Here is a 15,149-nt window from a genome sequence, read left to right as displayed (position 1 = left end):
GCTGGTCACTCCCATCTATCTCTCCCTACACCCTGAAAATACAAACCACAGAAATATTCCCCTATTTCTAGAAATAAGGGAAAAAACATTCATGACTTTCCTCTAAGAAAGATTGGGAAATTGTTCTTATCAGAGAATTTCCCATATGCAGGAGGAACATTTTGCAAAATTATAAAGATGTTCTCCATCTCCCCTCTTCCCTCTATGCTCATATCACTTTGGTGCTGTTGCAGAGTCAGAGTTTTGAAAAATATCTTGACATAGAATAAGAGCAAGGCTGAGCAGGACCAAGGGAAGGATATTCTAGATGGTAAGAATGGTGGACATTGGAGCCAGTGTTGTAGGAGCTGGTAAATATACAGAATAAGAAGAATGGAAACAGAGATAGAAAACAGAAAAAGACAAATTGAGAAAAAGGATGACTTCATAGGAGCCACAGTGTCTGTAATTAGAAGTTTAGATTGGATGACTGTGAACATGTGCTGATGAGAGGGAGAGCAACAGTCCTGCCCACGTGTAGCATCTATTGTCTATCACAGCAGGCCCCTACCTTTCTGGCACCAGGGAGCAGTTTAATGGAAGATAATTTTTCCATGGACCTGGGGAACAGATGGTTTCAGGATGAAACTTCCACCTCAGGTCATCAGGCATTAGATTCTCATAAGGAGCATGCAAGCTATTAATAGACCCCTCATATGCACAGTTCACAATAGGGTTCATGGTCCGATGAGAATCTAATGCTGCCACTGATCTGACAGAGATGGAGCTCAGACAGTAACTTTGGCTCTCCTGCAACTCATCTCCTGCTGGGCAGCCCAGTTCCCAACAGGCCACAAACCTGTACCAGTCTGTAGCTTGGGGGTTGGAGACCCCTGGTCTATCGAGCACCTGAGTGCCACAGGTGTAACCCCAGGGGGCTAAGGCAGGCCATGCCAGGTCAGAAGTCTGAAGGCATTCTTATTATCTCTGGGTCATGACTGCTCTCTTGGACCCCAAATACTACACGTTATGGGCTAAATTATGTCTTTCCAAAATTCATGTAATGAAGCCGTAACCCCAGTACCTCAAAATGTGACTATATTTGGAGATAGGCCCTTAAAGAGATAAGTAAGTTAAAATGAGACCATTATGATGGGACCTAATCCAATCTCACTGGCGTCCTTAGAAGAAGGAGAGATACCAGGGTTGTGCAGGCATAGAGGGACGACCATGTAAAGAGGCAGCAAGAGGAGGGCCACCTGCAAATTAGCCCTGCTGCTGCCTTGACAATGGACTTCCAGCCTCCAGAACTGTGAGAAAATACATTTCTGTTGCTTAGGCCACCCAGGCTGAGGTATGTTGTTAATGGCAGCCCAAGCATACAAATACACTGCACGATGCCTTCTCCACATTCTTACTGCCAAACCAGTGTCTCTGCTCTGAATGTTTTTAAAACATAAGATGTAATCAAACTAATGGATCTTATAGCCACAAGCTATTGTATGGATATTAGGCCTGTAGTCTTGAGTTGGAACACTATAGAAATATGTTGTTTCATTATTTCCCTTTATATCCTTGGAATTTATGGTGAACAGTATGAAAACCGCTTATTTTTGTATTTATGTATGTATATTATATGAAGCCATAACAACAACACAAAAACTATAGAGATAAGCACTTATTACAGCAGCTCCCTCTTATCTGTGGTTTCACTCTCTGTGGTTTCAGTTACCAGTGATCAATGCCATCTGAAAATGGGTGAGTGCAGTACAATGAGATATTTAGAGAGAGAGAAAGGGGGAGAGACCATATTCACATAACTTTTTTTTGAGACAGGGTCTTACTCTGGCCGAGGCCGGAGTGCAGTGACATGATCTCAGCTCACTGCAACCTCCACCTCCCGGGTTCAAGTGATCTTCCCATCGCAGCCTCCCAAGTAGCTGGGATTACAAGCATACACTACTACACTCAGTTAATTTTTATATTTTTAGTAGAGACGCGGTTTCACCATGTTGGCCAGGCTGCTCTCAAACTCCTGATCTCAAATAATCTGCCCACCTCGGCCTTCTAAATTGCTGGGATTAAAGGTGTAAGCCACTGTGCCCAGCCTCAATTAACTTTTGTTATAGTCAATTGTTATAATGGTTCTACTTTATTGTTACTTGTTGTTTTAATCTCTTTATGCCTAAACCTGCCTAAGCTTCATCACAGGTATGATTGTGAAGGAAAAAGTATGGTATATATAGGGTTCAGTACTATCCACAGTTTCAGGCATCCACTGGGGGTGTTGGAACATATTCTCCTACAGATAAGGGAAGACTACTATATTCTAAAACAGTGGATCTCAGCATTTTGGGGGTCATGTCTCCCTTTGAAAATATGATAAGCCACTTACCACATTTGCACATGCACGAGTATATGTGAAATTGCATGCGTGTGCACACACACACACACACATACACACACACATATTCAGGGTGTTCACAAGTCCCCTTTTCTATCTGTGGATATCTATAAATCAGGTGTCCCTTTAAAGTTAACAACAGTTGTCCAAAGAAGGCAAGAATAAAGACATGATCTGTAAAAGGGCCCAGGCCAACCTACCTGCCAGGCTGAATTTGCAGAGTAAAGGGAACAGCCACAGTGCCCAGGTCCACATCATCCCCAGGTAAACACACGAAGGCTGGGGAGAGAGCTGAGAGTGACATCAGTCAAGAATTGGTTTGCTTCATACCTCTTTTCAAAAGCTGTATTTCCACTGGCAAATAGATTCTGGGGATTTGGGAGGGAGGAAGGATCCTATTTTATTTTATTTTGTTGACTATGATCACCTAGATCCTTCACAATTACTCCATCAACCCCAGTTAACATTTTAAAGATTTGCAATTACAATACGCTTTCCTTTCGTCCACAGTCCACTCCACCATGTCTTACGAAAAGTACACTAACTTCCAAGGATACGCTCCAGAAGAAAAATGCACTGTGAGTCTCTGCAGCTCTGAGGCCATCCTCTGGCCTCTGCCTCAGTGCCTAAGCCCTCCAGCCAAATGGAACAACTCACAGTTTCCCCAAGTACCATGCTATGTCACATCTCCATGCTCTGTGCATGCCCACAGTTCTCCCTTCCCCTTATTTCTAACAAATTAATCATCTTTCCAGACTCATCTCAAGGCTCTCCTTCCCTAAGACACCCTCTCTGAACTCCCACACAGAGTTGACCAGTTGGTCCCTCCTTTGTGCCCCATGTCGCCCTGTATCATGTGTTCGACAGCATCTGTCACAAGAATGGTGGTCAGCAACTTACCGGACAGCTTCCCTACACACAGGGACCTTCTCCAGAGTGGAGCCTCTCTTCTTCCTCTCTGAAGCCTTGGTATCTAAGGCAGTGCCTGGTCTTGGGAGACAATACTATGTGTGACATTTACTTGTTTATTGGAACAAAAAGGCTGCTGGCTCTTCATTTCATCTGAGATGAGATGAGATGGTGGGATAGTCTAAGAGTAAAGCAAATGGAAAACCAGAAACTCATTTGAGGAAGAAATAAATGATGTTACATTGTCATCTGCCAGATCATTACAGAAAGAAAAAGAAAAGAGTTCTTTACAAAATAAATTACTTTAGAAAAATGTGCATCCAGCATTTCTGGAGAAAATTAGAGGGATAACATTTTGTCATATATAAACCAGTTAAAAACCTTAACAAATTGGAAATGCCTAAGATAATAAAGCAGAGTGAGAGCTTGGATCCATAATAATAAAAACACTGGGATGAAATAATACAAGACTGGTTACATAGCAGCGAGTGCTAGTATCACTCAGGAGCAGTGGTTTTCCTCTCAAGAGATAGCCATTTTGATTTAAATGAGTATGGAACTCAAAGGAAAACATTTTAATTTTCCAGTGAAGAAAAAATGTGTCTTTAGACATAACTACAACACTAAGAAGATTCTTATCTGTGTCTAATTATTCAGAATGCTGTTTTAATTTTCTCCATCTGCTAGGCAGAAGACATGCCTTTAATCTCAGCTCACATTACTTGCAAGTTCTAAAAGTACATGAAAAAGGAACACCATTAAAGCTAAGAGGCTATCAAAGCCAAAGTGCTGGCATTCTTTTTTTTTTTTTTCTTTTTCTTTGAGACAGAGTCTTGTTCTGTAGCCAGGCGCCAGGCTGGAGTGCAGTGGCGCGATCTTGGCTCCCTGCAACCTCCGCCTCCTGGGTTCAAGCAATTCTCCTGCCTCAGCCTCCGGTGTAGCTGGGACTTGTATTTTTAGTAGAGACGCGGTTTCACCATGTTGGCCTGGATGGGCTCGATCTCTTGACCTCGTGATCCACCTGCCTTGGCCTCCCAAAGTACTAGGATTACAGGCATGAGCCACCGCCCCCGGCCGATGCTGGCATTCTTAATAAGTGAATCAATGAATAATTATGGATGCTAAAATGAAAACTGTTATTCTGCCAAGTGGTTTTGCATTTAAAATCCTATCAATATTAAATGTCTAATAAAATATTAAAATATTTTTAATATTTTATTAAAATATTAAATAGCTGAGTACAATAAAAGTACTCAGCTATTATTTGTGAAATAAAAAAAAAAAACCTTAGAAAAAAAATCAACAGTACTAAATCATCCCAGAGATAAAACTGGAAAAGTGACAGCGGTTGAAGAGTGTGGCATTCTAGAAATTGAGACTGCCTGAGTTCTGGTCCTGGCCCTCTCTCAAACAAGCCGGTGACGTCAGGCATTCTTCTACGTGTGCAGCACTGTCCCAGTCATGTGTTAGGTGTTTGGAATCAAAGAAAAGCACATCTCTGACTTTAAAGAGCTCATATTCTAATTCAGTGATTTTTAACAAGGGGAAGGGGGGAATGATAGAGAGGATGGTGGGAGTATTTTGGAAACTACCAATTTCAGAGTGAGCCACTGTTACTGAAGACTCTCAGGTCACATTTCTGCAGTAGGTTTGAACAGAAATGCAAAAGTACAGTGATGCCACTTAAGTAACTAGTGGTGTCCTATGTTTAAAGATGTAGGCTAGGGGTGGTGGCACTAGTCCACTTGCAGAGACAGAAGCCTGAACAGTAGTCTCCTATCACATAGTAAGTGCTGTATTTACAATAGTGCAATGAGCAAAAAGAGCATCTAAGAAAAGAAATGAGCTAATGAGTGTGGGAAGTCAACAAGCCATATCTCTCATTCTAATGCTTGCTTATCCTCCAGACCCTTTCCCACTTTTTCCTCTCACACTAGAGAACCACCACAAAAAGGACTGCTTGCTGGTAAAAAATGTGAACAAAGGCTGGGCGCAGTGGCTCACGCCTGTAATCTCAAGACTTTGGGAGGCTGAGGTGGGCAGATCACTCAAGGTCAGGAGTTCAAGACCAGCCTGAGCAACATAGTAAAACCCCATCTCTACAAAATACACAAAAAAATTAGCCAGGCATGGTGGTATGTGCCTGTAGTCTCAGCTGTTTGACAGGCTAAGATGGGAGGATGGCTTGAGCCTGGGAGATCGAGGCTGCAGTGAACTGTGATCCCATCACTGCACTCCAGCCTGGGCAACAAAGTGAGATCCTGTGTCGAAAAGAAAAGAAAAGAAAAGAAAAGAAAAGAAAAGAAAAGAAAAGAAAAGAAAAGAAAAGAAAAGAAGGAAGGAGGAAGGAAGGAAAGAAGGAAGGAAGGAAGGAAGGAAGGAAGGAAGGAAGGAAGGAAGGAAGGAAGGAAGGGAGGGAGGGGGAGAGAGAGAGAGAGAAAGAAAGAAATGCAAAAAAGGTGAGGTGCCTCCCAGGAGCTTAGAAATAAATCCAGTTGAGAGTTCAAGGTGACCCTAGTTACCTGTGGTGGGTAGATGTGCAGCTGAAAAGCTTGAGTTCATTCAAGACTCCAGCCAAAGAAACCTGTGTGTAATCTCAGAGAGTTAGATTTGGAAAACCTTCATTGCCATTTAGTTGCAGGAATCTACTCAACTAACTGTATCCTAAACAGAAGACTTTGAGAACAGAAAGGAGAGGTCAGCTTAGAATGTAAAACAGTGATGGTTAAAAAGGACAGAAGTTGGCAGTTTTTATCTAGTACTATCTAAGAAAGGAAATTATGAAATTTCCTGTCACCGGAGTGATAGACTGACAGAGCAGCCGCAGACCTCACCATGAACCTGATGAAAGATACTTCAAAACCCACAATCTCCCTTTCTGATTGCTCTGATTCTATGATGCCCTCTCTGATTGCTAATTTAACAGAAGGAGACCCTGAACCTTCCAGGCATTAGAAAGATTTCTCACTGGTTTCAATATATCAGTCTCTTGAAGACTAAAGTGAGGTGAATCAGCCTCCCCAAATCTGGTACATAAGAAACTCCCAAAGATTCTGCTGTGCTTTTCAGGAGAACCATCAACCATTCCCTGCATCCTTGAGTCATCAGCCTTCACTTTGAAATGCAGCAGTTTTGAATAACTGGTCTTCAAAACGGGGTCACTTCCTAGAAACAGTCTCACGTTGGTGGGATCTCATTTGAGTCAGCATTTAGCAGAGCTCTAAAATCTTCCACCAACACTACAAATATGCCATACCAAACTAGACTCTTAGAATTTACAGTGATGCCACTTAAGTAACTAGTGGTGTCCTATGTTTAAAGATGGAGGACAGGTGCAGTGACTCATTGTGCCATCCCAGCACTTTAGGAGGTCAAGGCAGGCAGATCACTTGAAGTCAGGAGTTTGAGACCAGCCTGGTCAGTATGGCAAAACCCCATCTCAACGAAAAATACAAAAATTAGCTGTGTGTGGTAGCCCAAGCTTGTAATCCCAGCTACTCAGGAGGCTAAGGCAGGAGAATTGCTTGACCTAAGGAGGCAGAGGTTGCAGTGAGCCACGGTTGTACCACTGCACTCCAGCCCGAGTTACAGAGCAAGACTCCGTCTACAAACAAACAAACAACAACAATAACAACAAGCCAACAACAAAAAAGATGTAAACCTAGTAGCAGCTACTGTTTGGAGTAGAATGACTGCAAACAGGTCCAAGCACTTATTGCTGGCTATCAGCAGTGGCTGGGAACACGGGGAGAAGAAGAAAGCAAGGGGGAGCCGCTGCCTCTGCTGGGAGATGCTACACGTTTCAGGAGGTTAAATTATCCCTGTTCCCTACATCCTGTCTCACAGGACCAAAGCAAAGGAAATAGAGTGTGGCTGATCTACTCCCTCGCAATCTCCCATCAAATGCACCTCACAGGCTGTTCTTTGGCCATTCAGCTCCCACTCAAGGCTGTGTCCTGGATGCTAAGCTTCATCTCATTTCACTTGTACAATAATGCATCACTACGTGATTTTCCCAGGGCTTGCCTTACTTTGGTTCATTCATTCATACATTCACTCAACTATTATTTGTTGATTGCCATTCTGTGCCAAACACTATCTCCCACGGTATAGAACTGGGTTTTTAAAGAATGGCAAACGAGGAGTTCAAGACTAGCCTAGGCAACATAGCAAGACTCTGTCTCTAAAAAAATTTTTTTTAAAAAATAATCTGGGTGTCATGGTACACACCTGTAGTCCTAGCTACTTGGGAGCTTGAGGTGAAATAATTGCTTAAGCCAGGAGTTTGAAGCTGCAATGAGCTATGATCATACCACTGCACTCCAGCCTGGGCAGCAGAGGGAGACTGTCTGAAATTAAAAAAAGAAAAAATGGCAAAGAAGAGGGAGTAACTTCTAGAGCCAGGACTATGGTCATAAGTTCAAGTGCCTGTAGACTCATAACACTGTGAGGGAGAAAGCAAGAATGCACTGCCCAGCCTCCCTAAAAGAAAGTAGTAACCTCCCTACCTTTTTTTTTTTTTTTTTTTTTTTTTTTGAGACAGAGTCTCATTCTTGTCACCCAGGCTGGAGTGCACTGGTGTGATCTCCACTCACTGCAACCTACGCCTCCAGAGTTCAAGCGATTCTCCTGTCTCAACCTCCTGAGTAGTTAGAATTACAGGTGCCTGCCACCGCACCCTCAGAATTCCTCACAGACTGGCAGGACTTGGTTTATAGTTTTACTTTCACAGGTGAAGTAGAAGGGTCATCTGTTCTCAGTCTCTTTTAAATGTTTATTTGGAGCTTGCAGTAATAATAGTAGTCACAATAATAATGACCTTAGATTTACAAGCACTTTATTTTTTCTTTCCTTTTTTTTTTTTTTNTTTCTGAGATGGAGTCTTGCTCTGTCACCCAGGCTGGAGTGCAATGGTGCAATCTCAGCTTACTGCAACCTCCAACTTCCAGGTTCAAGCGATTCTCCTGGCTCAGCCTCCTGAGTAGCTAGGATTATAGGCGCACATCACCACGCCTGGCTAATTTTTGTATTTTTAGTAGACACGGGGCTTCACCATGTTGGTCAGGCTGGTCTCAAACTCCTGACCTTGTGATCTGCTGGCCTTGGCCTCCCAATGTGCTGGGATTGCAGGCATGAGCCACTGCGCCTGGCCACAGCACTTTCATGTATATTATCTCCTTAGATTCTTGTCACTTTTGAGGCAAATGAGACAGACAGTTTTATATTTTCTATTTATATTTGCATATTTTATATTTTTATTTATTTATTTTTTTTCTGGAGATGGAGTCTTGCTCTGTCTCCCAGGGTAGAATAGAGTGGTGCCATCTCAGCTCACTGCAACCTCCACCTCACAGGTTCAAGTGATTCTCCTGCCTCAGCCTCCCAAGTAGCTGGGACTACAGGTGCCCGCCAACATGCCCAGGTAATTTTTAGTAGAGGCAGGGTTTCACCATGTTGGCCAGGCTGGTCTCAAACTCCTGACCTCAGGTGATCCACCCGCCTTGGCCTCCCAAACTGTTGGGATTACAGGTATGAGCCACAGTGCCTGGTCTGCATATTTTATATTTTATTTCTACATTATGTTTTAGGTTGAATCAAATGAAATTGCTATTTTTATGAAGTCGAAAACAGTTCAATATTGGCAATTTCAGCCCAATAAAATAATAACATCCTCACTTTTTGAATGAGGATATTGATTATATATACATTGCCCAAGAGGAGATTATGTGCTGTCAGATGACTACATCCAGTTTCAAAGCCTATAAACCCATTTGGGTTGTGGGCTGCCTTCATTCAAAGAACATTCTGAGACAGCCAGCAGCGAGACTGGCAAAAGCACTGTCATGATGGAACAGTGAGAGCCTGCAAAGTGCTAACTACACTATACAAATTACATCCTGTACTTCTAAAAATCCCTGTAGGGTTTGTATTACTCATCTCTTGTTTACGGATATGGAAACTGAGGCCAAGAGATATATAAATCATCCAAAAATAATAGCTTGTAAGCAGCATAAATGAGATTCAAACTCATGACTGTCTTATTCTAAACCTGGACTCTTTCCACTAAAATCATGTGGAAGCTATTAGTGATTTACTCTCCCTCAGCGCTCCCTTGCCATGAAATACCAGTACGCACAAGGATTTTCCTCTGAATCCTCTAGTTCTAATTTTCTCTAGCTTAGAGTTTCCTGAAAGGTAAATCCATTATTTTCAGATATTTTCCCCAATCCTTCACCTCTAACACTCATGATTCCCAATTCTGATCTCAGCATTTTAAAACACTGCCTGCCAAAAGACTAGATTCCCTTAACTATCAACAACCAGTTCAAGGATAAATTTATGTGATGGGTCTGACCCAAAATTGACCATAATGACCCATAATGAAGAAAACAAAAAGACTTTTAGAGAGTAGAAAAAGATGATTCAAACTATCACTTTTCTAAATGAGTTGGCACTCACCTTCATGTATCAGGGGATGTTCCACAGATGTTCTGCTGGCTCAAATAATTTGCAACAAAGGCAACTCCGTCTCCCACAGACAAGTCAGAACAGGAAGGACAATCTGGACCTTAATTTGTTTATCTGCACTAAGATGTGGGAGTGTTTCCACTCTGTCTGGGAGCTTTTCTTTTGCTTTTAAGCCCAGCCCAAATCAGAGTGGTACTTACCCACTTGTGCTGGGAAATGGATTGCATTACTGTAACTAAAAACAAAAGCAAAAACAAAAACACTCAACTTTTCAGAGAAAGTGTCATCTGAAAGACCACAAACAACTAAAAGTGACTAATTTTTAAATTTTTCTCTTCAGGAAATCCTTACAAATGTGGCAATAGCTGAAACATTGAAAGTATCTTTAGCTTGAAATGAGAAATACGCAATCTTAGACAATGAAGGAGAAGAAGGAAAGAAAATAATGGTAGCTGAATCCAAAAAGAGACTTACAAATTCTGATTTCTATCTAAAGGAAAATACACTGAAATGAGCAACAGGAGCTCCAGCTTAGCCACTAATAATCATCACCATCATTAATAGTTTGTGGAGCTCTTACTGTGTGTCAGGCATAGTACTAAGAACTTCACATTAATTATCTCACTTAATCTTCACAACAATCCTGTAACATACGGAGTATTTTTATTCCCACTTTACAGACAAGGAAACTGAGGTCAAAACAATAAGAAACTTGTCCTACATGGGTGGTAGAGCCAGGACTTGAACCAAGGCAGCCTGACTTTCGGTTTCCTATCAATCAGAGGGTTAAATTAGACAGTTTCCTATCAATCAGAGGTTTAAATTAGATTATTTCTAGGATCCCTTCTAGTACCACAATTTTGCAACCTTTTATAATGGACTAACAAAATCACAAATAAATAAATAGACTAGGAAAGAGATTATGATGCAAAAGGAAAGACCTAAGCTTTAAAACAAGCTATGCTTTTCAGACTCACGTTTTAATTTTAAACCCATTCCCCTTCTTCCTTAGGCAATGTTCCACTAAGTAGGAGGAATAAGGGGGAGAAAGAGAGGTAGTCTGTTACTTAGCAGGTTATAATTATGAGATATTTAAAATTCTGGCCAGGTGCCGGTGCTCACGCCTGTAATCCCAGCACTTTGGGAAGCCAAAGGCAGGAGGATCACCTGAGGTCAGAAGTTTGAGACCAGCCTGGCCAACATGGCAAAAACCCTGTCTCTACTAAAAATAAAAAAAAAAAAATAGCCAGGCATGGTGGCAGTCACCTATAATGCCAACTCCTCGGGAGGCTGAGGCAGGAGGATCACTTGAACCCAGGAGACAGAGGTTGCAGAGAGCCGAAATCATGTCATAGCACTCCAGCCTGGGTGACAAGAGTGAAATTCTATCTCAAAAAATAAATAAAATAAAATTTCATTATAATGTCCTATATAGAAAAGCTAAAATGCTAGCATAAAAATAGCAGACATTTTTAAAATTTATTCAATCAATTCTTAGTATACACCTATTACATGCATAATACCTCACTAAAGGTGTTGCATATTAAATGGAATTCTGGTTAAGACATAACTAATTGAGCATATACGTTTATCTCCTCTCCCAGGAAACTCCATGAAAATTATAGCAAAGGTATAGAACCACAAGACAAAACAAATGGGAAGAGACAACAGCAAATAAGAGATGTCAACAAATCTTTGGAAAATGAGAAATCAATCAACCCATAACTGAGCTGGTAAAGATGAGAAAGCAGAAACCTAAAAATGCCTGATAAGGTTGCCAACAAGAAGCAAACATAATTATGCTATGGAGTCTCATACGGCTCAGGAATTTGAGACACCAGGTAGGTACAATCAACCCTCATTACTCACATCTTCCTTATTTGTGAATTCACCCACTTGCTAAGAATTATTTGTAACCCCCAAATCAATACTCACGGTGTTTTGCAGTCATTCACAGACACATGCCGTGGTGAAAAACTTGAGCTGCCTGATGCACATTCCCAGCCGAGGTGGAGCAAGCTGATGCCCTGCCTTCCTGTCTGAACTTCTTTCAAACTGCACACAAATGTCTTTTTATGGTCTATTTAGTGGCAAGTTGGTTATTATTATTATTTTTTTGCATTTCTGTGCCTTTTATGAGTGATTGTGCTGTTTCGAATGCCCCCCCAAGCAGAGTACTGGAGTGCTGTCTGGTGTTCCAAAGCATAAGAAGGCTGTGTGATGGCCTCGTGGAGAAAATACATGTGTTATATAAGCTCTGTTCAAGTATGAGTCATAGTACTGTGCTGGCCATGAATTCAATGTTGATGAATCAATAATGTATATTAAATAAGTCGCCTTTAAACCGAAACACACACAAAACAAGGTTATGCATTGATCAGTTGACAAGAATGTTGTGATCAGAGGCTCACAGGCACCCAACTCTGTATTTCCCCTACAGAGAATAATTCAGTATTTTCTAACTCAGTGTTTTCAGTGACTTAATTGAACACAATTGCCAGGAATAATAAGAATTGACTGTACTTCTGAAAAATGAAAATAGGAAGATTAGTTGAAAATCTGAAAAAGAAACAGACTACCTAATCCTAACCCTACAATGCCAAATTCATTAAATTTCTCCCATCCCAACAGCAGATGGGAGAAAAAAACCTGAAAGAAAAGCAATGCAGAAAGCAGAATGTTTTTAAAAAGAAACTATTACTGAAACCTTCATAGAAAATAAGAAAAATGTTATACCCACAAAATGTGAAGAAGATGCTATGATAAAGGCATAATTAGAGAACAAGAACTCTTGGAGATTCAAAATATGAGAGCTGAAGTGTAAAGGCTAGAAAATAAACTTGATGAAATCTTCCAGCAGATAGAAGAAAAGACAAAGAGATGAAGAAGAGCCAACATCTGACTACTAGCAGTTCCAGAAACACAGGACAGAGGAATGGAGGGGAAGAAATAATGAGAAGTAATACAATAAAATTCCCAAGAATTGAGGAACATTTGTTCCTCAGATTGAAAGGGCCCACTGTAAACAGCATAATAAATGAAAATAAATCTACACTGAAGCGCAAAACAGTAAAGTTGCAGAATATCCAGAATAAACAGAAAAAGTGTTGCCAGATAGGAAAAAAATAAGTCATATACAAAGGATCAAGGATGAGAATGGCTTTAGACTTAATATCAAAACCAGAAGCTAGAAAGCAATGTATCAATTTCTTTATAACTCTCATGGAAAGCTATTTCTCACCTAGGATGCTCTACCCATCCAAATAATCCACCAGAAAGGAAGGTAAAATAAAGTTCTTGAAACTTTGCATTTTTTCAACATGCAAACTTTCAAGAACTTTATCTCCCATGTGACCATTTTTGAGATGTTATTGAAAAAAGTGAATACCAACACAAAAGCATAAGCCAAAACAAAAGGGAAAAATGGGCTCCTGAAAATGGGAGATTCCAAATAGAAGAGAGAGAATTCCAAGAATGGTGGCCAAGGGAGATCCCAAGATGACCAGAGTACAGCAGGCTTGGAGAGCAACTAGACCACATGTGTGGCAGGCACCAGGCTGAAGGAGGGATATTCCCAGTGAAAAAAACATACAGAAGACCCAATGGATCTGACAGATGTTGAAACTTGAAAAGTTTTGCAACTCTCTTGGAAACTTTGGAGAAGCATGAATAATAGACTCAGTAAATTAAGGAAACCAAAAACATGGCATAATTTTTTTTTATGCCAGGAATAAGAAAATATATTGAAAGTCCAATATGTGCCTCAGCTATGAATAACTACAGAGCCATAACAATGTAAACATTAATGGATTTAACAAAAGTTATAACTATATTGAAAGGATGAGGTTAGGAAAGGATGCACGTTCGTGTGTGTTTGTGTCTAGGATTGGTAAGAGGCTTCAGTCTTTATCTTCCATAGTAACAAGTCAATAGATAATGTCGAAAATTGACAATTTTGGGCAAGGAAATACAGAATGTGCCTGGCATATCTCGCAGTGCCAGAAAGTAAGGAAATGTTGAAAAAGCAAAAGGATAGGGCATGTCAAAGGGACACAGGAACCAATCTGAAAGAGCTTCTGGCCAAAGCGAGAACAATTTAAGCAAAAAAGTAAATAATGTATGCTGGATTATAATCCAAAATATAAACTAAATATACATTAGTTCATATTAATATATGATGATTGATTAATAAATGTGGAAGAAGAGACTAATTTTCCTTAGAGAAAAATTCTAAGTCATCTGTAGATACTGCTCTCTTTAAGAAGTGAATGAAGCTTAATTCCCTCTCTTCTCCCACCTTCAGGGTATGCTAGACTTAATGACTCGCTTCCAAAGAACAGAGTTGGGAAAGACAAAAATAGTATTTTACATTGGAAAAATCTGGCAAACACTACTGGAACCAATTAATGAAAGTTAGCACCACCAGTGATGTTATATGGATATAGCTAACCCCTGATATGATGTGACAAGAAAGATTATTTCATTTTGTAGATTTCTTTCCAAAATGCACAAGCCCAGTCTGGTAATGAGGAAAACATTAGAAAAAACCAAGTTTGTGGACATTTTACAGGATACCTAATCAACACTCTTCAAAACCATCAAGGTCATGAAAACCAAGTAAAGACTGAGAAACTGTCACAGACCAGAGATTGGGAAGGTATGAGGACTCAATGTAATATGGTAGCCTGCATTGGATCCTGGAACAGAAAAAGGACATTATGGAAAAACTGGTGAAATCCAAATATAAGTCTAGAGTTTGGCTAATAGTAATGTACCATTCATTATCTGCTTTTTAGTTTTGACAAATGTACCATGATAATATAAAATGTTACTAATGGAGAAAACAGTAAGTGGTATTCAAGAACTCTCTGAATTAGCTTTGCAACTTTTCTATAAATCTAAATTTATTCCAAAATAAAAAGTTCATTTTTAAATTCCAGAAAGTATAATAGGGCACCTGCTTGAGCACACAGGTTTACCCAGAGTATTGGTACTGGTTTTCAAAAATCAAATAATAGTTTGTAACATCATAAAATATAGAATTTTTTTTCCAAGATGGAGGCTTGCTCTGTTGCTCAGGCTGGAGTGCAGTAGCACAATCTTGGCTCACTGAACTCCACCAGGTTCAAGCAATTCTCCTGTCTTAGCTTCCCGAGTAGCTGGGATTACTGGCACATGCCACCATGCCTGGCTAATTTTTGTATTTTTAGTAGAGACGGGGTTTCACCATGTTGGCCAGGCTAGTCTTGAACTCCTGATCTTGTGATCTGCCCACCTCAGAATTTTAAAGCTAGAAGGTGATTTAGAAATGAGTCTGCATCCTTCACTTTTATAGATGAGAAAACTCAGTCTCTGATCTGCCCAAGGTAACATTATTAGCAGCAGAGCC

The 15,149-nt window shown here is 40.5% G+C and overlaps 1 protein-coding gene across 3 annotated transcripts in view; it reads right to left on the bottom strand.

The window, feature by feature from the left end:
- The window catches only part of IL31RA (interleukin 31 receptor A), a 62,067-nt gene extending 50,082 nt beyond the window's left edge, over positions 1-11,985 (bottom strand). For 2 of the 3 annotated variants that reach the window (XM_037745781.1, XM_037745780.1), the window contains exons 1-2: positions 11,696-11,985; positions 2,584-2,674 (exon numbers count right to left, since the gene is read on the bottom strand). In XM_037745781.1, coding sequence (XP_037601709.1) covers positions 2,584-2,641 — 58 coding nt within the window. In that variant the 5' untranslated portion in view covers positions 2,642-2,674; positions 11,696-11,985. Of the gene's footprint in view, positions 1-2,583; positions 2,675-9,751; positions 9,960-11,695 lie in introns of those variants that run through there. The other variant, XM_037745782.1, reaches the window with a different exon arrangement.
- Positions 11,986-15,149: the final 3,164 nt, after the last annotated feature.

This window comes from Cebus imitator, unplaced genomic scaffold, assembly GCF_001604975.1.
Source record: "Cebus imitator isolate Cc_AM_T3 unplaced genomic scaffold, Cebus_imitator-1.0 Scaffold213, whole genome shotgun sequence".
Classification (NCBI taxonomy): domain Eukaryota; kingdom Metazoa; phylum Chordata; class Mammalia; order Primates; family Cebidae; genus Cebus; species Cebus imitator.
Note: the sequence above shows the minus strand (reverse complement) of the source record. Positions and strands in the feature narration are given on the sequence as shown.